At 38.8% G+C, this 27,711-nt stretch overlaps 1 protein-coding gene across 1 annotated transcript in view; it reads right to left on the bottom strand.

Annotated features, from left to right (window-relative positions):
- The window catches only part of cdc73 (cell division cycle 73, Paf1/RNA polymerase II complex component, homolog (S. cerevisiae)), a 384,146-nt gene that overhangs the window by 293,544 nt on the left and 62,891 nt on the right, over positions 1-27,711 (bottom strand). The window contains exons 9-10 of the mRNA XM_041207677.1: positions 25,367-25,445; positions 7,551-7,615 (exon numbers count right to left, since the gene is read on the bottom strand). Of these exons, the coding sequence (XP_041063611.1) occupies positions 7,551-7,615; positions 25,367-25,445 (144 nt within the window). The remainder of the gene's footprint in view (positions 1-7,550; positions 7,616-25,366; positions 25,446-27,711) is intronic.

The raw sequence follows: 27,711 nt of genomic DNA, 5'->3' as shown, positions 1-27,711 counted from the left end.
ACCAGTAGCTGTAGCTGAATTATAGTTAGCATCACCCAATTTCAACTTTTCCTTAAGTACCTCTAACCCTTGGATACAGAATAGGTCAGAATCCTGCCATTTTCTTCAGATCTACAAGCTAGCAGAATTATAGCCATGATATTTTCTAACAAATAATTTACATTTTTATGCCCTTTTAATGCAGAAAGAGAGGTTCTATGGTAAATCTCAGAGGCAAAAGGGAAAAACGTTCAGCAAAAAAGTGACCAATGCTAGGCGAGACATAGGTTTTAAAGGAAGAGAGGAAGGTAGATAAGCAGAGGGGCTTAGGCACCGAGTTCCTGAGAAAGGGCTTAAGCAACTGAAGGCAAGGGCACCAATAGTCAACCTAAGTGACGGAATTATGCAGAGGCCAAAGTCAGAGGAATAGAATGTTTTTGGAGGGAGTGGACATTCTAGTGCTCAAGAAGATTATAACTTTGTATGAGTGATGTCATGGAGGGATTTTTAACATGCTTAAATTTGAGGAAGTGGGGGATCAGGAAGCAATATGCATCAGAGAGAACAGAGGTGAGGAACGAAAGGATTTGTGAGATAGCATTCAAGCAGCAAAGTATTAGGTGAACTAGAGTCTACATACATGCAGGTTTGGAAAGCTGGTCAGGAGAAGATTTGAAAGTCAAATCTGGTAGTGACAAAAACATGGATGTTTGTGAGGGGATTAACATCTCACCCTGTATATATTTTTTTAAATCTATGCAGATATGCTTTTGGCTATCTCTAAAAATTTAAAACTAGACAAAGACCTTAAAATAGCTGAATCTATGTCTGTCGGTGACCTCTGAAGAAAAGAAGCTACCTGGCAGTATCAGGGAAACTTGCACCTCATTAAGAACCACATTGTGGGCTGCACAGAGCAAATTTGGAGAGAGCTATACAAAGGCCATCTGCATTTCATAATCCAGGCTGATCAAGCGAAATCTACTCACCTGCTAGGACAAAGGGCCCTGGCAACCTCCCTTTAAATTCTGAATGGCCGAGAGTGTTAACAATCTTGGGGACCTAGACAACGGATATATACCCCTTGTCAAAGACATGGAAGAGTGAAAGTCATGTGACATGGGCTTCTAGTTTGTGGAACCAGTAATATTGTCTGGTGGAACTGCAAAGTCATTTTGTTGTTTACCATCCTACAAGCAGCCTCACAGAAATGAGCTCTGGCCCAACTTGGTCACTTAGCCCCATCTACACAATCTCCTAAAAAGCCTGTACCATTGCCTACAAGACTGAATCTGCATACCCATCTCATTGTGTGAAGTCAACACCGCCAGAAAAGTGAATTATCCAGCACTGGTTTTCAGCTCACAGACCTCTGTGATGGAGTACCACATTGGGTGTTGATTATAGACTCTGGAACCCACGTGAAACATTTTCTCTGGGGTCTCTGCACTGTAAATCTTTCTTTTCCCTATCCCTGTTTTATTGTATGAATGCAAAGGAGGCAACGTTGCGACCTTCCTCCCACGATTTGAGTGTGTGCAAATAAAGTGACCCTTTGAGCTCATTCTATCTCAAATTTGTTGTGAGGTTATTAATAGAAATGGGATCATACCAAAACCGAGGGGTTGGGAAATACACCATCGCTCACAAGGGGAAAGCAAATCATAAACACCTTTCTGTTTATGTACAAGTGGTTGGAGGAGAAACATCAAGTGAGATGGTAGGTTCTTGTTGGAATTGGCCATTGCCTGGCTTTCATGGGGCACAAATGTTGTTACTTGCAACATATCAGCACCAGCCTGAATGCTGTCTAAGTCTTGCTGCATGGCGACACAGATGCTTCAGTATCTGAAGGTTTGCGAATGGTACTGAACACTGAAATCATCAACTAACATATCCACTTTTGGCCTTATGATGGACAGAGGTCATTGATGAAGCAGCTATGAGGACCCTGAGGAATTCCTGCAGCAACCTCCTGGGTCTGAGATGATTGGCTCCAAAAACTATCTTCCTCTATGCTAGGTATGACTCCAACCAATGGAAATCTTTCCCCCAATCCGCAATGACTTCAATTTTGCCACGTTCCTTTGAAGCCACATTTAGTCCAAAGCTGCTTGAAGCCAAGGGCCATCACTGTCCCCTTACCTCTGAAATTCAGCTCTTTTGCCCAGATTTGCACTAAGGCTGTAATGAGATCTGGAGCCAAGTGGCTCAGTGGAACCCAAATAAGCACTGGTAAGCATGCTGTTGCTGAGAAAGTGCCGCTTAATAGCACTGTCAATGACACCTCCTGTCAGTTCACTGGTAGAGAGTAGTCTGATGGAGTGTTAACTGGCCAGATTCGATTTGTCCTGCTTTTTGTGGACAGAACATATTGGGGCAATTTTCCACATTGTTGGGTAGATGCTGGTATTGTAGCTGTACTGAAACAGCTCGGCTTGGGGTGCAACAGCTGGAATGTTGTTGAGGTTCACAGTCTTTGCTTTAACCAGTGCCTTCAGTCATTTCTTGATATCACATGGAATAAAACAAATTGGCTGAAGATTGTTATCTGCGATGCTGGGGACCTCAGGAGGCAGAGATATAACATCCAGTCAGCAATTCTGGCTGAAAATGGTTGCAAATGTTTCAGCCTTACCTTTGGCACTGACATGCAGGGCTACCCCATCATGAGGGTGGGGGTATTTGTGCAGCGTCTTCCTCCATTTGGTTGTTTAATTGTCTACCACCATTCACACAAATGGATGTGGTAAAACTGCAGAGCTTTGATTTGATTGGCTCATTGTCAGGTTGCTTTGTTCTGTCCCATGTGGCTTCCACTGTTTAGCATGCATGTAGTCCTGCATTGCAGCTCACCAGGTTCTTCCACGTAAAGGCAAGTCTCTTTTGTAAGCAGATCCACCCAGATGCTCATCATCTTATGATAATCCCATCTGCAAAAATATCTGATTGGTTCAAACTTTTTCTATGCACTCTTAGGATACGGACAACACTGGTAAGGCTGTATATTCATTGTCCTGAGTACATTAAGAATGAACCATATAACATGGGACTGGAACCACTGAAAAGAAAGGACAAGCCTGTCCTAAGGACTTAAGTAAGCCAGAAAACCTGGCAGCATTCATGGTCATTTTATCTGGCACTGGCTCACTAATTACCACATTTATTGAATTCAGTTTCACAATTTTCTTCAGTGGGATTTGAACAGTATCGTAACTTGTTAATTACTGAATCTTTTCATTTCAATGGTCTTTCCTAGTAATTTATTCTCCAACTCTATTACCCATTCGTTATAAAAGTTATAAAAGTTCCAATTTCTCGACTTACTATTAATGTCTAATGTTTATACCCTGTACCAAGCAATATTTGAAGATTTCATCCTATTGGACAATTTATAGATATTGTTTAAAACAATTTGCTTGGGTCAATTTTCTCAATTCCCTTCATAATCTTAAAACTTTCAATTCGGTCATCTAGAAGTTTCACATTTTCAAAGAAAACTAAACCTGTCTTTAATCACTGCTCAAATTTCTGGTACTTGGTTTTCTTAATTTTTCACTTTAGTATTCACTTAAGGGAAATAACGTCTTTCCAGCTATTCAGTGACCAGATTGCACACACTACTTCAGATTGGGACCTGACCATTCTCATGTACAGCAACAATATGATCTTCTGAGGTATCTTCCATTCCTATTTGCCTTTCTTACCACAGCCAAGTACTAGGCTGTCTGATTCTTGGATAAAACTGAAATAAATTAAACTCATTCCTGATCAACACATTCTCGGATTAAGCCAGTTAGCACATATCCCTTTTCACTTTCCCTGCTCCAATTCAAATAATTTTACATTCAAAGAACTACATTCTCAGCCATTAGCTTAGTTACTCAAAAAGTCCTTCTGAAAATATTTGTGGGTCCTCATTAGTTACTCTGCCTCCCTTTAAAAGTTAAATGCAGATCTGAAGAGTTTGTTTATAGTATCTTCAAAATCATTTGTATGTATTAAAAGTAACTATAACCCAAGATCAACTTGTGAGGACTCTGTTCATAATTAATCAAATGGGAAAATTTCCATAAACAACTACCCTGCTTAACTTTAAACTATTCAGAAGTCTTTATTGCAGTCACTTATTCCCAAAGTGAAACTTGTTAAAAGCTTTTTAAAAATCTAAGTGTATAAAATCAAGTGCAATCTCCAGAAAGTAAAACAATTCCTTTAATTCATGCCCTTAAGACTGCTCACTCAAAATTGTTCTGAAGATTTTCCCTAAAACTGATACTACACTTGCTGACTGATTTGTCACTTGGTCCATTTATATAAATTATGAGACTCATCAGTTCTGCATTTGGAGATCATCAACCAAAATGGTCAGTTACATAATTCAAGAAAGCTATCCATACCATCATTTTACTGGCTCTTCCAAAATGACTGGGTAATCTGAGGTAGACTGGGTACTTTTCAGGGCCAGAAGGGACATCCTCAGGGCTGTTCATGAGTTTGCATGATATACAGAGCCAAATGATCTGATCAGGGTAGCCATTATCCCACAAGATGCCCTTGATGTGCCCTATTTCACCATCAAGTCTATTGGCAAGGTTGCCAGAACTGAAGGGTCATGAGGACTCGAAACTTCAATTCTTTTCTTCTCCGTCGATGCTGCCAGACCTGCTGAGTTTTTCCAGGTAATTCTGTTTTTGTTTTGGATTTCCAGCATCCACAGTTTTTTGTTTTTATCCCAATCTTATAGAATGTGGAACTGTAAGAATCCCAACACATATACTGACCAGCAAAGATAGACTTGCTATAGGCTGCGGTAGAGAACCTCCTGGTCGATATCTCAACTAGTACGTCAAAGAGCGGGAGTTCATTTGACTGCTCCATTTCTTAGGTGAATTTGAGTGCAGGATGGAGCCCATTAAACCATGAAATGAAATTGTTACATGCAGCTGCGGATTTAAATACAGCGAACATATCATCCACATTTCAGAACCATGCGAGGGGTAGGCGGTTAAATGTCATTTTATCAAAGACATTTCTCATGGAACCCAACAAAGATGCTTGCAAGAGCTGGGCCTAGAGGGGATCCCACGCAGCACCATCTATTTGGGCATACATGGTGTCATTAAAACTGAACTCAACTGTGCGAGTTGCCGAGTTCTTAAGTTCAATGAATACTGATTCAAGCAATGGTGGCAGGTCTAGATCGCCATGATATAGTGCTGCAGCACAAATATTGATAGCTTCCTTAAGTGGAATATTGGTGAATAGGCTAGCAATGTCACATGAGCACATGGACACAGCATTGCCAATGATATGCAAGTCCTGTAAGGCCTTTGCAAATGTGAAGGAATCCTTCACCGTGTATGTGGAAAACTTGCTCAAAACTGGTTATAACAATTCACTCAACCATTTGGCCAATTTATGTTGTACAGAACCAGTCATAGGTATGATAGGGAATAAAGACACAGTATCTAACATTAGATGCAAGTCCACGATTGGACAATATTTGCTAAATAATCCTTTGTATGCTAAGAATTACACTGATAACCAATTTAAGATTGCCAGTTGGGCTCACAGTGTGGCACGTTTGTGTGTACTGGAAGCTACATATATTAATACACAGGGCCCTGATCTTTGTAGGCAGAAAGAACATCTACACACATTGAATCTGTTTCAGCTAAACAAAATAAGTGACAGACATTCACTGGCTCATTCCTCAAGGCAATGCCTTGACCAAACAGGGTCAAGCTGCCTGGCTTAAATTTCAAAAAATTATTTGCAGTTAACTGTCACTTGTCATCAATTGGTGCATTCTCCATGGCAATGTCTCTACCAGAGTTCACTTGCCAACCAATCAGCACTCTCGTCTCTTGCAGTATAAATTGTTGTTCTCCCCTAGTATTGGTATTCTTGCGAAGTGTACTGATGAGTGCCAGGCGAAAAGCTTTGACGTTTGTCTTTTTTTCAAGCAATGCACAAATTATATAAGTCAGAAGAAACAAACCTTGGCAAGTACTGAAGTCTTCATTTTTCAGGGAAATCTACTTTAAAAGTTCATTTGAAGGGTAATTAAAAACTGCACTTCTTTATCCCTAGCTTTTCAGGGACTAATATTAAACTGTGCACTACTATTATTTGAAGTACAGAGAGATGCAACACTTTGAAATACGCTACCAGATTTACTGGACAAAATATTAGGGATTATAGTAGTTCAGTCTTTATTGCATAAGTGTTTATATTAAGTAATCAATAAAAATAATAAAATTATTTTATTGGCCGCCCACAACTGCATCCGACTGCTACAAAATATTACATTTCTTTAAAGTCTATGTACCTAGTCGCTGTTAATCTTATTCAATGTGAATATTTTGATCAGCAAAAGAAGGGAGCAGTATGAAGCAAGTGACTTACACCATTCATTTTATGTCACTCAATATTTTCTTAGTAAATTTTTACCTCACCTGCAACAGTTGGAAGGTAATTATCATAGCTCTGGCCCTGTTAAAATCAATGGTGTATCACACATTTCTTGCATTTAAGCTAGTTTTCACACTGTTACCACTTTAGACTGAAAATATGGTGCATCACTGGAGCTGAGTGTCCAAAACTGTCACTGTAAGTGATAAAACATAATATTGTGCTATTTGTCCAATTTATCAACATTTTCTTTACAGTAGCCCTCTGCTCCTTGCCAGGGGCCCCTATTTCTCAAATAAGTAATCCAAGTCTACACATGGGTCGTGCAAGTAAATGCAGCTTAACACAGTTTCCCCGAAATTGCGAGAAATAATAGTAAAAGACATCACAGAGGGAAGCAATTACCTAATTAAGCATGCAAAATAAAATAATTTTAAAAATGGACTGTAAGGAATTACAGTAGCATTTCCCTCAAAGAAATGCCACTTACAAAGGTTTTTTATGAGAAGTAGCTCAGCCTTTCAGGAAAAGAATAGAATCAACGTCATCAATGATCTTATTTCAACTGCTTAAATTATGAGCAAAAATGTGCACCACAGTCTTTTAAATGTAACAATTTACAGAGTATGGCAGTAGTGATTATGTTACTGGGCTAGTAATCCAAAGGCTTGGACTAATGATTTAGAGCCATGAGTTCAAATTCCACTATGCCAGCTGGAGAATTTAAATTTAAAATGTTAAATAAAGTTTGGGATACTAAGCTAGTTTAATCATGGTCAACATTAAACTACCAGGTTGTCATAAAAAACCTATCTGGTTCGCTAATATCCTTACCTGCACTGGAATATATGGCTCCAGGTCAAAACAATATGGTGAACTCTTAACTGTCCTCTGAAATTGCTTCACAAGTCACTTAGTTGTACTTAAGGTGACGGCAGTTCATCTTCAACCTCCCGAGGGCAATTCAGGATGGGCAACAAATGCTGGTCTTGCCAGCAATACACCACATTCGCTGAATGAATTTTACAAAAGGCAATTTGCTATTTCTCTTCTCTCACTGTTCCATCTGAACAAAACAAACTTATTGCACATTTGTATTTTAAATCCTAAACCTCCACTCATTTCGATTCATAAGAATGGGAAACATCACTTACCGTCACAGACTTCAGTGTCATACCATGGTAGGTGCCCATTGTATCAATCTTGAAACCTTCCGTTTCTGCAAAAACAAATTTAAAATGTTAGATTATATTATATATACACAATATAGCAGTGCATTTTCCAAATGTATAAAATATTTAGCAAATTTAACAGCTCATCACCACACACAGCTTTAACAGTTAAATAAACACAAAACTCCTTACAGTTCATTTATCCCAGATTAGCGCTATATATATATATCATATTTATCGGGATAGATATATATATATATATATATCCCGATAAATATGCTATATATATATATATATACACACACACACACACACACATATATATATAGAGCACTAATCCGGGCAGAATGTAAAAAGGGGAGGCTAGCAAGAGAAAAGACAAAACAGTGACAACACAAATGATAAACAATGTGTGCAATACATTGCTACAGATCTGTCTATCAAGAAGTGGGATTTTCCCGAATGCAGACGGCCGAACAACTTGGACAGCAACCAAAAGTATGAATTCTTACTGAGGTGCCCTACTTAACCTATAGGCGCTGAGATCAATTATATCACCATACCACCATCCCATTTGAGATCAGCAAACTCTCGCAGAGCAGGAATCAAACCAGAACATTCTTGTTTGTACAGTTCAACTCCATGCTGATTTTACCAAATGAGACTTCACTGTTACAGCTGGAAATTTTCCAGTTTGGCAGGTCGTTCATATTTATATATGATGTTTTTGAATTTCAGATCAGCCATGATCTCACTTAATGGTGGAGTAGGCTCGAGGGGCCAAATCGCCTACTACTGCTCCTAATTCTTATATTCGTATGTTTTGTGTTTCACTATGCTACATCAGTAAATAAAAATACATTAAAAACTAGCCCAAGCTGAATTACTCAGGCTCCTGAAATTTCCCTAAAGTTGGTGCATTTCCTAAAAAATAAATTGTCACAAATACAAACACAGATAAGTTGCATGAGGTAAGGAGAAAATTCCAAGACAAACAAAAGGAATCCTCCAGGCACAAATAAAAATATCCAATAAAGACAATTCCATTTTAGTTCTGAATGGTCAGCAGCACTAAGAAAATATATTACACAGTAAGAATCTCAAACAAAAATGTCGACCACTTCATTTGTTTGGAAAGCCTGTGCTGTAAACCTGCCTCGTTAACTGTACAAGCAGAACACTGCAACTATCCTGTTATACTGTCTAGCATCTCTATTATTTTGCTGAAATTAAAACATGTATATATACAAGGTTTATGCAATTCAGCCACAAGGAGCTGGTTCAGAAAGTTTCCTGTTCCTGTTTTATACTGAAAACCTGGAACTGGTCAAGTTTAAACAAGTGCCACTCCAATCTAAAACTCTCAAATATTTAATACCATTACATGCATGAAAATATCAATCTGGATAACGACTATCCTATAATATTATGGTAATGCGGCTATGCAACATATTGCAGAACCAAGATGCTGTGCCACAGTAACTGGTGAGGCGCAGGTTCAATCCTCCACAAAGGTGAATTAACAACAATTTGAATTTATATGGCACCTTAAATGGTAGTAAAACGTTCCAATCTCAAGTTTACTGTTATAGTAAAAGTGGATAGGGATTGCAGAAAAACATCATTCTTTACCTTTTTCTTACAACAGCTAACTGAAACTCCTTGGGTTTACCATCATCATTCGAGAAAAGAATTATCGATTTGTATTTCTTATACATCAAATGTAGCCAGCAATCAGAGTTCAGCTCAACAGTAGTGATATAACATATCAGCTATTGGAGGGTGGTGCAGAAAGAGATTAGAGAGGGACTCCCCTAGCAAAAGCATTACTCACTAATGGCTAGTACAAATGGTTTGACATAACGTGCATAAAAATTTGGCAATTAACAATTGGCTATTGCTATAAGGATTAAGAGTAGAACATTAAGCCCCTACAGCCTGCTCTGCCATTTAATACGCTCATGGCTAATCTTCTGCTTCAACTCTACTTTGCCATCCCCATTCTATATCGCTCAATACCCTGACGGGCCAAAATCTATCCATCTCAGCCCTGAACATACTCAATGACTGAGCATCCACAACCCTCTGGGGTAGAGAATTCCAAAGCTTCACAACCTTCTCCAGTGAACAAATTTCTCCTTATCTCAATCCTAAATCAAAAGGTCTTCCAGCATCTCTGTAGCTGATCTTTTTATTTCTAACCAGTAGGGATGAAATACCCACTGCACAGTAAACAAAAGACTTTTTGTAGGCAACAGTGTGAGCGAGTCAGGCACAGCAGTTCAAAAGTGGTAGACTGAACCCATTCTGCTCATAGTCTAAAAAACAATGGCAGTTAGCTTAGGGAACTGTTTACTTAAATTAGTTTACCTAGGAGAATGACAGATTTGTTCATTCCTAATGTTTTTATGTTAGAAGGAACAGCTTTACTGGAGAACTGTATTGTATTCATTCCTACTGCATATAACATAAATCAGTTTCCATTCATGCCTCGTCTCATTAAAGTGCATATCACTCCTCCTTTCAAAAACAGACATGGCAACATTTACAAAATTACAGTACCGATTATGCCCAAGGTGTCTATGTTATCATCTTCATGTTGCACTATCATTTAACAAGATATTGGACAAGAGAAGTGAATGCCTGATCATAGACAAATGACATGAAGCCTATGAGAATATATACTGCAGATCCATGAAATCTACAACAACAGCTCAGAGTAGCACCGACAGTAACCTGGGGTAAAGGTGCCTACCCTCACAGCAGAATCATTGCAGACCACCTGGAAACCTGGAGGGCTGAGAAAAAAATAAAGAACCTGGCAAATTGAAAAAAGATACTGCATTTTATGATTTTACATGCCGCTTAATAGAAACATGCAGTAAAAAGATGATATATTCTGTTAATTTTATTTTTAAAAAATTAAACATCTGTAAAGTAGAATTGGCCTTATTTTTACTATGGGGTTACCAAAAACAACTTTAGAACCCAAGACCGGATGTCCAGAGCTCCTTTTCTGCTGGATGGAAAGGCTAACATCCATTTACGTTATTAGGAGTTGACAACATTTCCAAGTCCTTTCACAGATTGTTACAGTTCATTTTTTATGGCATTATACTGAATATATACACAAGGTAACTATTGTACAACACTCGTCAACAAAACAGTTAATTCCATAACCGAACTTTCCCTAGTTCCAATGTAAAATACAACGGCCCAGATTTTGCAACCAATGGCAAAGGACCAGCACTCATCATTCACTACACTGACAGCTGCTCGAAGTTTTTGTGGTCTTTTGACCAGAGATTTGCTCCAATCACAGCCCCTGTACAGGAGATCTGAGACATGCATGAGTAGAGCAAGAAACAGTGAGGCTCTTCAACCAGATTGGAGGATCTTCACAGACAGGTAGAGCTTAAACCAGAAACTGAAAGTAAAAATTAGATTTAAACCACGTATAGTTAGCACAGAAAAGATTAGGAAAGATGGGATCAAGATCAGAGAGACAGAAAGGAAAAGTTAAAAATTTAAAATTTCCAACAGGAATTAAGTTCTGAAAGAATGAGACTGTGCCCTTATAAAATTCAATTTTCTTGGACAGCAATGATCACTTATCACACCATTTAATTTCACTTACACCTGACTACACTCGGCCTAGCATTTCCTGACTTGTTTAGTGAGTAATTAGTGGGAAGTCCCTGTACCACAACTTCGCATCAAGCCTATTGGTGAGGTTCTGTTATAGCGCAGCCGGTGAAGGAACAGGGTAAGTCAGGCCAGAACACCCAGACTTCCAAGTTTAATTGTGCATGCTTCAGAAGTTGTTGCCCGGTTTACTCTATATTCAGTGACTGCTTACAATCTTACCTTCATTATTAACACAAATCCAGATCAATATCTACACAGAAACTGATATAAACAAGTAGAATGATTCAAAATCTGTTGACACAATAAGATCTCAAATACTCCATCACAAGTTTTGAATATGGACAGTTTCTTACTAAAAATGCTTAATTATAAGGTATGACCTTTAGCAACATTATTCAATGAGAAAGACCTCGCATTTAAAAAGCACTTATCGTGATTTCAGGACTTTCCAAAGCATGTAACAACCAAAATAGTCCATTTTCCAAACAAAAAATATAGTCAAGGTTGTAGGAAATTGTAGTAGCCAACTTACGTACAGTGAGGTCACACAAACAGCAAGATAAAAATCCAGATAATATCATAGAAATATTAGCTGAAAAATGTTAGACATCTGGAGAACCCGCTCCCCACCCGCTCATCTTCAAATAATGCCATGGAATCTTTTAACGTCTTGTTTTATGTATCAATCAAAAGACTGTATTTCAGTGAAGTACACTCTCAATACAGTATTGGCCGCATTGAAGTGCCCCTCTAGATTACATGCTCAAGAGTGGTGCTTGCGTCCACAACTGTTTAGCTCATAAGTGAGTGAACTATCTCTAAGCCACAGTTGACATCTAATGTAATGCACTGATAATTTTACAGAAAGATGTCTTTCTTAAGGGAATAAAAGAGACAAACTTAATTACAAGTCTATAGTAATTATTGTAACCTTAGTCTACAGTGACCAAATACTAAATGGTAGTGAAGAAAAGTATATTTAACTTTGTGAAGTCTCATGACTTTTCATCACTTTTCTCTATCATTACAACAACTGCATTTAGATAGCAGTCAATGTTATGGAGGGGGGAGTCAGCAGAGCTCGTAAGGAAAAGGGATGGGAAGCTGAGCTCAGTCAAACACATTGCCAAGGCTGCAGAAAGAGTCTGGTTCAGCCTCAGACATTGACCCAGGAGATGGATGGTAGGTGACAAGGTGGCTAAACATTATTCAAAGGAATTAAGTAATTACAAATAAAGGTGAAAGCTATTTTAAGTCATAAAGCAAATATAATCACACATTTCGGATGAGGTTGCATGGGGTCACAAACCATAGAACAGCTAAGAAAAAATGTATTCATCATAAATGCTTCCATTATCAGAACACATGGGTTACATTTTACTAGCTAAATCATTAATTAACTGTAGTTAAAGGAACTGTCTCTAAGCATTCTTGTTCATGTACAGACAGCAGCATTGGCAGTGGGGGTATATGTTAGTTTGACAAATTTAAGGTAGTTTCCAGTACAAATGTGGAGGATAGAGGAACTTATAATGCGAAAAGCTGGCCAGGAGTGCATAACATATTAATAACCCAGAAATGCAGCTTATTCGTTTCAATAATGCCCTGGTGTAACAAAACTTTAAATGCTAATATATCATAATCTCAAGAAAGCATTTAAGAAATATTTGGAGTTACCAGACTGCTGACATATAAAAGCAATTTCAAACAGTTAACAATTATATACAGTATAATTTTGTTGCACTTGGTTTTGCAAAGAACTTCAAAAACAGAAATGAAAATTTAAAACACTCTTTATTCCAATAATATTAAATTGGAACTATATGCCATAATTGGAATCACTAAAACTTTAAATGCTTGCAATTTGCCAATTTTTGATTCAAGACTTTGCCACATATTTGGGAGCACCACAGTAAATATATTAACTTATTAATGAAAAAAAAGATTAAATGCCTGACCAAATTAACTAACCTCTCAAGGGCAACAGTTCAGGTATCAAAATAGTTATCAGCACCCATGGTTGGGAATATATACTGTTCAGGGTTACAGCCCTGATCTCAGCCCAGCAGCCCCTGCTGGAAGCTTGCATGTACAGTATTAGGCAAAGGAAGAAAGGGCCTGGCCATCAACATTTTTAACATCCATTACTAAGGTTGATACACAGAAGAATAACAGATGGATGAAATTACAAGGGAGCATTCATGGATGTGAATAGTACAACTGGCTATGCTTTTCGTATACATGATCTAGGTTCACGTTAAAAAAAACAGGATTATCTGATCATAGTCTGGGCAACTGGGAAGGGGGAAGGACTGAAGAACTCAGGGCTCAGAAACACATGACTCACAGAATTATTCCTTAGTAACCAGACCATCCACAAGCAATCAGATCCCTTCAGTAAACAGGGAGCTCTTGCAAAAGTAACACACTCCCAGGGAGACCTGGCATCAGTTTAACTTTTCATCCAAAAGGTGAGATCTCAGTTTCAGGAACGCTTCACAGCCACTGAAGTGCTTTTCAAGTGTAGCCACTGTTGTAATTAGGAAACATGAGAGACAATATGCAGATGGCAAGCTCGCAAAAACAGCAATATCATATTGGCCAAGTAATCTGTTTCAGTAATGCTGGTTAAGGGATACATATTGGCCAGGACAACTGGTAGAACTCAAAGCATCCCTGAAGAGGTCAACATCCCTGCCAACGCATGGGAGTCTCTAGCCTGTGACTGACCAAAATGGGCAAGATCACTTGGGAAAGCAGTGAACACACAGACTCTGTCGGGAACACGCGAAAGCAAAGTGGAGGCGTCGACAGCGCACAAAGCTCCAAACACCTCATCTACCTGACCCTTCAAGCACCACCTGCTCTGCGTATGGCAGAGTCTGAAGGTGGCACTTTGGACTTATCAGTCATCTTGAGCCAGGGCGGAAATAAGTCAGCCTCAATCCGAACAGACTGCCTAACAGGAGAGAAAAGCTATAGGGAGTAGTGATAATGATTGGCTAAAGATAATGTAAAATAAACAAATATAAACAAAATAAAATGAGAGAATGAAATGTAAACACATTTAAATACAGGTACGAGCAATAATGGAATTGGAAACACAAGCGTTGAAAGAAAGGTGCAATGCAATTGGAACAGCAATGGCATTGATTAAATGATTAAAATGTAAGTTTACAAAAGGAATGGTTGGAACCAAAGCAAAGGAAATACCAATACAGGTGAAGAAAAAGCTAATTTTGAGAGAAATTAAGGTGACTTTGGCAGATATAGGCAATCTGCAATTAGAAATGAGAATTAAAGGAAATGCAATGATTCAAGGGTAATCTTCTGAACCTCCTGGGCAAGAGGAAGAAAGAGAAAATAAAAACCTGTAAAATTGTCAGAACATTAATCATGGTAGATTCACATTATAGTAGGTTACAAAGGCCTTCCAAGCCAATAGCTTTTCCCTTCTCACGATACATTTCCAATTTATTCCCCAGTTTCTCTGCTCAATCAAATTTTAATTTCAAATCATGAGGCTGTTTTAAAGTAAAAATTGGCAGCCGACGCAGTATCCAGCTGGTCTCACAAGTCAGTACACGGCCCACTCATGGTTTAAAATGTGGGATTTTAAATTGAAGTGCCAATGAACAAAGCAAATGCTGAATGCATGACCTTCTCCTTACTGTAACAACACAGTAAGCAACACATGCCCAGCTCCATTCCAATAGCGAATACTGGTCACTGGTAGGATTCCCAATTACTTAACACTATGCACACTGTGTAATGGGAACACATAAAATTAAATACTCAGGAACACATTTCTACTTTTAACACCACAATTTATGACCTCTTCTCAAGCCTGATTGGAAGTAGATACAACTGTACAGCAGATATGATAAATTTCCTTCATTGACTTTTTCTCAAAAACTGAAATCAAGACACAGAAGGCTAAATAGATACAATACACTTAACATATACAGAAGAGTACCACTAATGCAATATAAATTAAATCAGGAGCCAGTTATTTTGAATTTGTCTTCAAAGGAGAAGTGGTTGAATATTTATAACTTTTAAAATGAACTGGATCAAAACTAATTATTTAAAAGTTTTCAAAGGAAATTGTGATAGAAATTAAGAAAACATTAGATATGCTCTTTAGGAGTTTATTAGATTTTGGAAAGCTTCTAGGAGATTGAAAAGATATAAGAGTCCTAAATTATACCAGAATCTAGGCCATTTTAACTTGTAAAGGAATTTTTCCAAAAAAATCTAGTTGCGAAGATATGTCTTTTTTTTAGGTTTTTTTGCATTTCTTTGTGGTTTAAGCAAACTCCCCTTCGCCTCATACAGGAAATGTACTCACATAAACCAAATTATGCATAACTTTTCTGTACCCAATCCAATAACTCAATTTGCAATGTTCTGCCTACTGAATTGAACACACAAGTCAGATGTTCAAATCCTAAAGCCACAAACCACCTTAAGAAAATATTGAAGTATATATTACACACACACACACACACACACACACATAGAAAAGAAACTTTAAATACTAAAAGGACAATAAATTACAGCACCTCTTCATCCTGAATCTACATCTTGCACCAGAATGGTTTGATCTGTGGCAAGGTGGGGCTATATCAAATAGCTAGTATCTGATGCAGCAATTTTATTTTTTTTTACAAATGCCAAACAATTTAGGATACTTCATGCTGCAGCCTCAAACTTGAACGTCCAAAATACCCATTTGCAAGCACCTCCAACTGTTTGTATTCTCACAAGGACTACTGAGAATTGGCCTTTAAAAAAGTTAAAGGTTACTCCATTCCACAGACCCTAAAATACCTATGAATTGTGTCATGGAGCTATACCAGGTGCATGTAAATGAATTCTCAGGGTCTTCCAAAATCTATATTTTTAACTCCTGTGATGTCAAAAGCTTCATTTCCTGGGGATCCCAATATCATTTTTGCCCTGTTCATATCAAGCAATATTTCAATCAAATGTTCAATTAATTGTCATAAATTAAACAATCAGACATAAATTTAATTAAAAACAAGACTTCACAAATAAAAGCTTCAATTTAGAACAGCAGATTGTGATATGAACCCTAAGCATCTAAATTGACACAAGTTGCCACAATATAATAAACTAGATAAAGGTAAAATACTGCGGATGCTGGAAATCAAACTGAAACAAAAAAATAGGCTGGAAAAACTCCACAGGTCTTACAGCAGCTGTGGAGAGAAAGACAAAGTTAACGTTTTGAGTCTGTATGACTCTCTTCTTCACAGTTCTGAAGAAGTCATACAGGCTCGAAAAGCTAACTGTCTTTCTCTCCACAGATGCTGTTAGACCTGCTGAGTTTTTCCAGCATTTTTTGTTTTTGTTATAATAAACTAGATCTTTTTATTCAAATAAACTATCTAATTAAAACAAACCAATGCAGTTCAAGACATTTAGGCATTATTGTTCAGAAGTCAAGCTATAAATTCTTATCACAGGAAATACACCTGGAAAAGTAGAGCTTGATAATCATTAGGGGCACAAGAAGGGGGAGGCCATGTTCTTTGCAAATATGATAGGCAAGATAAATGTAACATATATTTCTATGTAGTCATTCATTTCTGTTACGGAATGATGATTTTCTTTTTGAAAGAGTGAGATAGAAAAGCAAATTAATAAAGAAACAAAGCCAGCCATAAAACTACAAAATAGCTATGACTGGGAAGCCTCAACCTCTTGATTTAGCAGAAGGTATCAAAAACAACATTTACATAAGCATTTCACTTGCATTTCTCCCAACTTAGTCTACTGCATTCGTTGTTCCCAATGTGGTCTCCTCTACATTGGAAAGACCAAACGTAAACTGGGCGACCGCTTTGCAGAAAACCTGTGGTCTGTCCGCAAGAATGACCCAAACCTCCCTGTCACTTGTCATTTTAATACTCCACCCTGCTCTCTTGCCCACATGTCTGTCCTCGGCTTGCTGCATTGTTCCAGTGAAGCCCAACGCAAACTGGAGGAACAACACCTCATCTTCCGACTAGGCACTTTACAGCCATCCGGACTGAATATTGAATTCAACAACTTTAGGTCGTGAGCTCCCTCCCCCATCCCCACCCCCTTTCTGTTTCCCCCTTACTTTTCTCTTTTTTTTCCAATAAATTATATAGATTTTCCTTTTCCCACCTATTTCCATTATAAAAAGAGAAAAAGGGAAAAAAAATTATTTATTTATTTTTTTACATCTTTTATGCTCTCCCCACCCCCACTAGAGCTATACCTTGAGTGCCCTACCATCCATTCTTAATTAGCACATTCGTTTAGATAATATCACCAACTTTAACTTTAACACCTATGTGTTCTTTTGTATTATTGTTGTTGACATCTTTTGATGATCTGCTTCTATCACTGCTTGTTTGTCCCTACAACCACACCCCCACTCCATCTCTCTCTCTCCGACCCCCCACACACACACCTTAAACCAGCTTATATTTCAACTCTTTCTTGGACTCGAACTCAAGTTCTGTCGAAGGGTCATGAGGACTCGAAACGTCAACTCTTTTCTTCTCCACCGATGCTGCCAGACCTGCTGAGTTTTTCCAGGTAATTCTGTTTTTGTTTTTGATTTACATAAGATGCTAAAATTGCAGGCAGAATAAATAACAACAAACAGTACAGGATTTTTAGATCCTTCGGGAAATCTGGGTAACAGACAGAAATGCAGATCAGTATAGACAAATGCCAAATAATTAACAGGGCAGCAAGAAGATAGTGTACAGTGAATGGAACAGTCATGAAACTCACTGATCAGGAAAGGGTGGTTCAAGTTGAAAAATTAGTCAAACATGCAGTTAAGTGCATGGTTGCAGTTTAAAAATGAGACATAAAGTAGCTTGAGACAGTATACAACTCAAACGATTTGAAAGCAGTATCTGTGGGGGAGTTTTTAAAGTAAGAAATTAGAACTCCCATAAGAGACCTGATGGCAAACGCCAGTAATTTTTTTATGGTTTTACACCCATTTTACTGCATTTCAGAACCATTATGGAAGGCAAGCAATGAAAAGAAATTCTCTCATACTAAACAGACTAATATTAAATCAAAGTGGAAGTGTCAAGAAATTAAAGCAAGACTGTTTTGGCATATACTAGGAGTCCCCACTTCAAGTTGCCATTGCATTCCTGAAAATCAAGCTTTAAGTGAAATGCCTAAATGAATCATAGGTTCCCATAGGAATCAACATACAAGCCATGTTTAGGTTACTTCAAACATTTCTCGCCCGGAGAAAGCAACGCACAAGTTGAAAAACATTGTACTATACATAGGTAGCACAGCTCATTCCTAGCTAAAATAACTTGCAAAACAAAATACATCACTAAATATAAAAGTAATACAATATATAATACTGCACAATGTAAAATGTTTAAAAGAATTACAGTACACTCACCTATAGTGCTTAACAGTATTTTTAGATTAACTGGGCTCAATCTTGATACAGAATTTGGGCAGTGCAGGTAGCTGAAGTCCTCACTACGGGCAACGACCAATCTCTGCCCCAGTGTTGAACAGCAAAGACCCAGGAGGGCCAAGGGGCGAGCAGAGCCGGGGCGGGGGGGTCAAGAGACAAGGAGAGCCAGGGGGCCAGGCCTGAGGGCAAGGCCGGCAGCAGGAGAAAGAGGGGCTGAGGGCAAGAGCAGAAACACTGTGGGAAAGGTCATGTGAGCAAGCACGCCACAGTGACAAATAATGTTGAATGACACTGGCAACATTAAATGGATATTTTGACACCGCTTTATGAATGATGTTAAAGTGATACATTAAATGAGTCAATGTCAAGCAATGACTTAATACATCATGATGCCATAGTGAACTACTCACACTAGTTATGGTGGTAATACAAGACAATTTTTGTTGATTTGACACTTGAGAAAATGCAGCCTGAAATCAGACAAGAAGGAGACAGTCTCTCTACTTTAAGTTAGTTGAAGCCAGAACACTTTGTTTGCAATTTTAGTATCAATACAAAGCTGAAATGGCTGCATATCAATACCAAACTTAGAGTGTGAATGCACCATTGGATAGAAACAGGTTTTGTTTTGGCAATGATATATGACTCAAAGTATTTTTGAAATTGAACCTGAAACTGCTGAGCTCAAGAGCACAGAAAAACTTCTCCAACTATTTGACAACTGCCTATCATGAAGGTTAAGTAAACATTAATATTTGAAAATAATAGATACTTTTATATTTTCAAGAAGGACAAAATTTCAGAAGTTTTTAAACATTAACTTGAAAGAACACAGACTTACACAAATTTACAGGGAGAAGTATTCTCTGTTCCCCGACCAAAAAGACAATAGCGAGCCCGCTGACTCAGAAGGCTGCCCCGCTGGGATATTACGCTGGGAACAGTTCTATTGATTCAAAATGGAACTTCCATCCTTACCTGGGAGGATCCCACCCTAAAGAGCTGCCAGCCAACCAGACTGCCCAGCAGGGTCAGGATATAGAGTGGTGGTCAAGGCCGAAGCTACAGGCAGTCCTCGAGAAATAGTAGTGCTGGAGCCCGGACTCAGAGTTAAGTCCAGTATTTTGGATGGGCCTGGCTCGAGGTGCCCCAACAAGTGAAGTTAGAGGGGATGGGGGGCCAGGTTAGACAGATTTGGGGAGGGGGTGAAATGGGGAGATCTGATGCGTCTGAAGGGCACCAGGGAGTACCTGAAGGACATAGCCCCCTGCTTACTCGACAGTAGTCCATGCAGTGAGTGCTGCCAGACCACCCCCACCTGAACTCCATCTTCCCCTGTCACACGTAAAGTAGCGGAGGAGATGAAACGAGGACCTCAAGAAGCCATTAATTGGCCACTAAAGGGCCTCAATAGGCCTAAGCACAGACAGGCAGGCTGCCTGATGCCTTCCCGACCATCTTTATTTTATGAACCCCACTGCCTTCAAATGCACCGGCAGAGTGGTCACAAAATCCAGCCCTACATTTCTACCTGTGAATAATAAAAACATATGCAAAGCCTACAATAGTTTTCCCTCATGGTTCTATTAATCACTTTAAGCAGTCTAATCATTTCAGCCTTAATACTAACAATGAAGGAGAAGAAATTTGTGACTGTTTAGAAGGGTTATAACAAACCTTTGAAAATGGCAACTTTGAGAGTCCTACTGGCAATTCTCTTATTAGAAGGGAGAGAATCAAACATTAGCTTTTTCAGTGTATTCTTTAATTGGAGTAGCATCCCCACAAAGTTATGATGTCCATCCATTTCAGGTAGAAATCCTTCTCCCTTCAACTATTTCTCCAATAAAAACTCATCTCTGCAAGTCTCTCTTCATTACTTTGAACCCCAGATCCCAGATGCATCCTCACCATTCTGCTCCAAACTCTCTACAGCGCATTATTGCTTTTTTGCTACTTCCTCCCAGAGTTTATTATCCTCCTCACTGTTTACTACATACCAGTTTCCTGTTGTCTGTAAACTTTGAAGGTATGCTCCTTACACCCAGGTTCAGGTCATTAATATGTGTCAAAAAGACCAACACCAAACTGGCAGGTGGTATTGCACACTTTGCTGCAGTCTGAAAAAACACCTCACCACTACTCCCACAGTTCCTTCGCCAATTTGGCATCCAAGTAGCGATTACCCCTTTAATCCAATGGCAGTGTGTTTGCTTTTTAAAAAAGCCTACTATTATAACACTTCTCACCATGCTCAACCTCAGCCCTGCTCCACACAGCAGCTGAAGTGCCCCCAACTCAGGAGCTGAGGGCCTCCAAGTACCACCCCGCCCACCACTATCAAATTTTCACTCTGGGGTCACGCAAAGTCTGGGGTATTAAAATAGGGTCACAGTGGGAAAAAGTTTGGGAAGTACTATCCCGTGGGCTTCAATTTTGCTAACAATTGTATGGTACTTAGTCAAACACCTTTTGAAAGTTCATCTCCATAACTCTCACCAATCCTTGCCTTTACTTCATTAATGAACATGGATCTTCGGATATGGGTCCTGTGAGCTAGATTGCACTTTTGAAAATTGCATGTAAATACTTTCTATCGTAATTAATTGTTATAGTGTCTAAGAGTTTAGCATAATTTAAACGAAATTAAAAATTCAAAGACTAAATATTTCATAACATGATTTATCCACTGAATTATATTTTCATTAAGGTTTCATATGACGGACTCCACCTCTCTCAAGAGCCTGATATTTTTAACCAAGACCGCTGACTGAGCTGAATTTAGATTGTACAGTCTGAGCAGTTATGATACATTTAATTTCCTAATATGTATCAGTCAGGCATATTGCTACAATATTTGTCTCGGCTTCTTCAACTGTCTGATCAGCTGCTTTTCAGTTTTCCTGAAAAAGGAGGACAAATTTCAAAATTTTAATCAATAAAATTTAGGGTTTTTTAAAATTGGGAGTGTCCATATGTCTGTGTCAGGAAAAAATGACCACACCTTTGATATTCTATAAACCTCAGAAAAAAAAATGAGATTCATGAAAGAGGAGCAGAGCGAGAGATTGAGCGAAAAGTATCTGATTAGAGAGATTGAGCGAAAGGTATCTGATTACAGCGTAACAAGTTTACTCAGGCTATTTTCATTACAAATGTGCACACAATTATAAATATAAAAATACAAGCAGTATCCATGATTATAAATAAAAACAGAAAATGCAGGAAATAAACCTGAAACATGAACTGTTTTTCTCTCCATAGAAGCTGCCGACTTGCTGAGACTTTCCAATAGGTTCTGTTCTTATTTCAGGCTTTCATAAATCACAATATTTTGCTTTTATGTTCAAGACTTTAAAATTTGAACTGAATTATGCCTGCAAAGCTTATTATTCTGAATTCTTTAATCTTGCTTATCAGAAGACAACAGAAAAGTGAGAAATAAACTAATCAACAAGAAATACTATATCACGTGCAGGGAGAAGAACTTCAGTACGACAGGTTAAAATATGGCAACCATCTAAGCTTTGCTGGAATAATATAGGAAATAGGTGGCAATGGTTATGCACCGTTACATATTTGCATTTTACATATTTGCCTTGTTGCCATCACAGTAAAGCAAGTTTTCAAAAGTGATAATTTTATTAATTGATCTCTAAAAGTTTTATTATTAATCTAGTTAAAGAAACCACCAAACAAAGGGTGCTTCATTGTTAGCTCCAATAACACTCATGAGCTCGATGCCATCCAGAACAAATCAGCTGTCTTGATTGGCACCCCACCCACAAACATTCGCTCCCAACACCAGCAATGCACAGTGGCAGCAGTGTGCATCATCTACAAGATGCACTGCAGGAACTCAACAAGGCTCCTTAGACAGCACCTGCCAAACCTACGACTGCCACCACTTAGAAGGACAAGGGCAGCAGATGCATGGGAACACCACCATCTGGAAGATCCCCTCCAAGCCACACACCATCCCGACTTGGAAATATATCGCCGTTCCTTCACTGTCGCTGGGTCAAAATCCTAGAACTCCCTCCCTAACAGCACTGTGGACCACATGGACTGCAGTGGTTCAAGAAGGCAGCTCACCACCACTTTCACAAGGCCAATTAGGGGTGGGCAATAAATGCTGGCCTTGCCAGCGATGGCCACATACCAGAAATGTATAAAAACAAATTCAAAGCCTAATCTCATGTTGTCTCTGGTTCTTTTGCCAATGAGCTTAACTCTGAGCCCTCTGGTTATTCACGCTTCAGCCACTGAAAACAGTTCCTCTTTTTTAACTCTATCTAAACCCTTCATGATTTTAAACACCTCCATTAAAACTTCTCAAAGCCTTCAGCTTTTCAAAGAAAAACAATCCCAGCTTCTCCCTAACGTATCCCTCATCCCCAAACCATTCTAGTAAGCCTCTTTTCTACCTCTCCAAAGCCTTCTTATCCTTCCTAAAGAGCGATGTAATAATAAATAAATTAAGCTGTGGCTGGTCTAAATATTGTTCTAATGAAAGATCCTCAACCTGAAACATTAACCCTGTTTCTCTTTCTGCAGATGCTACCAAGCCTATTCAGTGCTTCCAGCCTCTTCTGCTTTTATTTCACATTTCCAGCATCTGCCTTATATTGCTCTTGAAATATATTCCGGCATCTGCCTTATATTGCTCTTGAAATATATAAGTTTTATGTAACTTTAGCATAACTTCCTGGCTTTTGTACCATGCCTTAAATTATAACGCCTAAGATCCCATATGCTTTATTAATCTGTCTCGTCATTTTCAAAAATTGCTGCAAAAGCACCCAAAGTCCCTCTGTTCTTGCACCCACTCTTTAAAATTGAGCTATTCACAATGTGTCCCCTCCTCATTTTTCCTATCATGTCAAATATGTTCAAATGCTATTACTGCTTGCAAACTTTGTAAATCATTTTGAATATAAAGTCTTTCTAAACAATTTGTGTGTGTTTGATGGTAATTTCTACATAATTCAATAACTGTTTTACTATAGCACTTGGATTTACTCGTCATTTGTCTCTTCACAGTGTTGCAGAGTCAATGCCAAATCCTTTCTTCCCCTGTAACTCATATTGGTATCAAAATAACAGTTAAAGAAAGGGCAGGCTATGCTGCATGCCACTGCAATCAAATAGTTATTCCTGAAAGTAGGAGAGGCTAAACTATTTTCAATTTCTTAAATAAGCAGAATTAGTTTGCTACAATGAATAGAGTCTCAACATAATTATTCTTCATAGGGGAAAATCACTAATGTGCCCAAATTCTGAAAAACTGATGTGAAAGTATTACTGCAAGATTTCTTCTGCAGCAAATGTTGAACATTTTGGTATACACATTTTTTAAAAAATCATTCATGATGTGGGTGTCCCTGGCTGTGCCAGCATTTATTGCCCATCCCTAATTTCCCTCAAAAAGGTGGTGATGAGGTGCCTTCCTGAACCACTGCAGTCCATGTAGTGTGGGTACATCCACAGTGCTGCTAAGGAGGGAGTTCCAGGATTTTGACCCAGCGACGGTGAAGGAACGATGATATATTTCCAAGTCAGGATGGTGAGTGATTTGGAGGGGAACTTCCTGGTGGCCGTGTTCCGATCCATCTGCTGCCCTTGTCCTTCTAGATGGTAGTAATCGTGGGTTTGGAAGGTGCTGTCTAAGGGGCCTTGGTGAGTTCCTGTAGTGCATCTTGTAGATGGTACACACTGCTGCCACTGTGCGTAGGTGGTGGTGGGAGTGAATGTTTGTGGATGAGGTGCCAATCAAGCAGGTTGCTTTGTCCTGGACGGTGTCAAGCTTCTTAAGCGTTGTTGGAACTGCACTCATCTAGTGTTCCATCACACTCCTGACTTTTGCCTTGTAGATGGTGAACAGGCTTTGGGGAGTCAGGAGGTGAGTTACTCACCGCAGAATTCCTAGCCTCTGACCTGTTCTTGCGGCCACAGTATTTATATGACTAGTCCAGTTCAGTTTCTGGTCAATAGTAACCCCCCAGGATGTTGATAGTGGGGGACTGCAGCATAGAATATAAAATATCTTATGGCAACATTCACAAGCCACAGGATTCTTTTTTGACAAAAAAGCAGATATAACATCGCAAAATGTGTGATTTTTATCATTATTACATGACATTAAAACAAAATAATTTTTCATAAAACCAACATGCTTGGCTACACCTAGTCACAAACCTACTTTTGACAGATTCATTAAACCTTTCTATATATTTCATTAAGTACATGAATCAGAAAAAACTAATATTGAATTTCCTTGCCAATATGTGCATTAAAAAAATCTAGAATAAAAATGATCTTGGATTAGAGTTGCCTGGCATATCAAGCACAACTAAAAAGTTCTTGCAGCTTTTAGGCGATGAGAGTCATGTACATTATTTGTCAGCACTGTAAATAAATTATTGAATACTGCAGCATTATTGATTTGCAAATTTATATTTAAAAAGTGGCTATTTTATTTTTGTTTTGACTTCTCTGATAAATAAATTCTACATCTTAAAAACATGCCATTTATGTGGCTATCACCTGGTGCACTGCTGATCTACTCAACTGAGGGGCCAAATATTTCTATGCGCTAAAGAAAAATCCAAAAGGTCACTAAGCTTTCTCTCTTTAGGAGGATCTGGAATGGGGGCATCAGATACGTTTAAGTACAATGCATAGTTACCTTCTTTCTTTGCAAATCTTTCCTGATCATATCTGTTGTATGCTGCTGGAATAGGCTGTTTATTTCGCAGTGCTGGGTCCTGCAACACACAAAATTGGACTTGTGAAGCAAGAATTATAAAATTACTCTTTTAAATGAAATATAAAATTCACAGGAAAAAAGAGATGTGCAAGATATTTAATAACTGGCTATAAGAGCTGAACAAGGGCTCGCTCAGCAAATATACAGCCATGGGGACTATTATTTGGGTATTAAATACAAACTGCATTTTTTACTTAACAGCTTTCTGACATGGTGAACAATAGTTTATAAGAGATAGTTATAGCAGTGTTGAAGGGTATAAAGGAATTAGCAAATTTTTTGGATGCACAAATCCAAAAATTACCAGAAAAGTTAGCATTTTTCTATATCAAATGAGTCATTTGATTAATTTACTTTACATGCTTATTCAATAAAACTATAGCGCAACATTTATTTTTTACTTGCCATCAAACTGGATTACAATACTTCAAATGGGAAATTGCCAATGAGCCACAAAGTCTCTTCATACTATAACAGTTGAGATGCAGATTACATATACACAACCAACAAATACAGTGCCAATGCAACTGCAATCATACAGTATTACAGCACAAAAGGAGATCTTTCAACTATTTGTGCCTGCGGCGGCTCTTTGGAAGAGCTGTCCAAGTTAATCCCACATCCTAGCACTTTTTCCATAACCCTGTAAATCAGTTCTCTTCAACTATATGCCCAACTGCCTTTTGAAAGTTACCATAGGAGTTTGATTTCACCACTCTTTCGGATAGTACATTACAGATCTTAACCCGTGTGAAGAAATTTCTCATCTCCTGTCTAGTTCCGCTGACAATCACGTTAAAATCTATGGCCACTAGTTGCTGACCCAATTACCAGAGGAAACAGTTTGTCCCCAGTTGCTCAATCAAAACCCCACATAATTTCGAATATCTCTAATAGGTCTCCATTTCATTTTCTCTGTTCTAAAAAGGACAATCGCAGCTTCTCCAATCTCTCCAGAATACAAGTAACTCATCCAAGTTATCAAGCTGGTATAGTTCACTCTACCCTCTCAAAGATCTTGACATCTTTCCTGAAGTGTGGTGAACTGAACTATTTGAAACACTGAGCAGGCGCACTTCAAGAAGAACTCAAATGCATGGAGAAGAAACACCCCGGACCTAGGGTTCAATGCCTTAAAATATAGAAACATAGAAAATAGGAGGAGGAGTAGGCCATTTGGCCCTTTGAGCCTGCTCCGCCATTCATTACGATCATGGCTGACCATCCAATTCAATGGCCTGCTCCCACTTTCTCCCCATATCCTTTGATCCCTTTCGCCCCAAGATCTATATCTAACTCCTTCTTGAACACATACAATGTTTTGGCCTCAACTACTTTCTGTGGTAGCAAATTCCACACACTGGCCACCCTCTGGATGAAGAAATTTCTCATCTCAGTCCTAAATGGTCTACCCCATATCCTCAGACTGTGACCCTTGGTTCTGGACCACCATCGGGAACATCCTTCCTGCATCTACCCTGTCTAGTCCTGGTCCTGTTAGAATTTTATAGGTTTCTATGAGATCCCCCCCTCATTATCCAGAACTCCAGCGAATATAATCTTAACTGACTCAATCTCCCCTCATATGTCAGTCCCGCCATCCCAGGAATCAGTCAGGTAAACCTTTGCTGCATTCCCTCTATAGCAAGTACATCCTTCCTCAGATAAGGAGACCAAAACTGCACACAATATTCCAGGTGTGGTCTCACCAAGACCCTGTATAACTGCAGCAAGACATCCCTGCTCCTGTACTCAAATCCTCTCACTACGAAGACCAACATACCATTTACCCCTTCTTTACCACCTGCTGCACCTGCATGCTAACCTTCAACGACTGGTGTACGAGGACACCCAGGTCTCGTTCCCCTCTCTCAATTTATAGCCATTCAGATAATAATTTGCCTTCCTGTTTTTGCTACCAAAGTAGATAACCTCTCATTTATCCACATTATATTGCATCTGCCATGCATTTGCCCACTCACTCAGCTTGTCCTGATCACCCTGAAGCATCTCTGCATCCCCCTCAAAGCTCACCCTCCCACCCAGCTTTATGTCATCTGAAAATCTGGAGATATTACATTTAGCTCCCTCATCTAAATCATTAATATATATTGTGAATAGCTGGGGTCCCAGCACCGATCCCTGCGGTACCCCACTGGTCACTGCCTGCCATTCGGAAAAAGACCTGTTTATTCCTACTCTTTGTTTCCTGTCTACCAACCAGTTTTCTATCCATCCCAATACACTACCCCCAATCCCATGCG

This window comes from Carcharodon carcharias, chromosome 16 (assembly GCF_017639515.1).
Source record: "Carcharodon carcharias isolate sCarCar2 chromosome 16, sCarCar2.pri, whole genome shotgun sequence".
NCBI lineage: Eukaryota > Metazoa > Chordata > Chondrichthyes > Lamniformes > Lamnidae > Carcharodon > Carcharodon carcharias.
The sequence above is the reverse complement of the archived record's forward strand: the minus strand, read 5'-3'. Positions and strand labels throughout refer to the sequence as shown.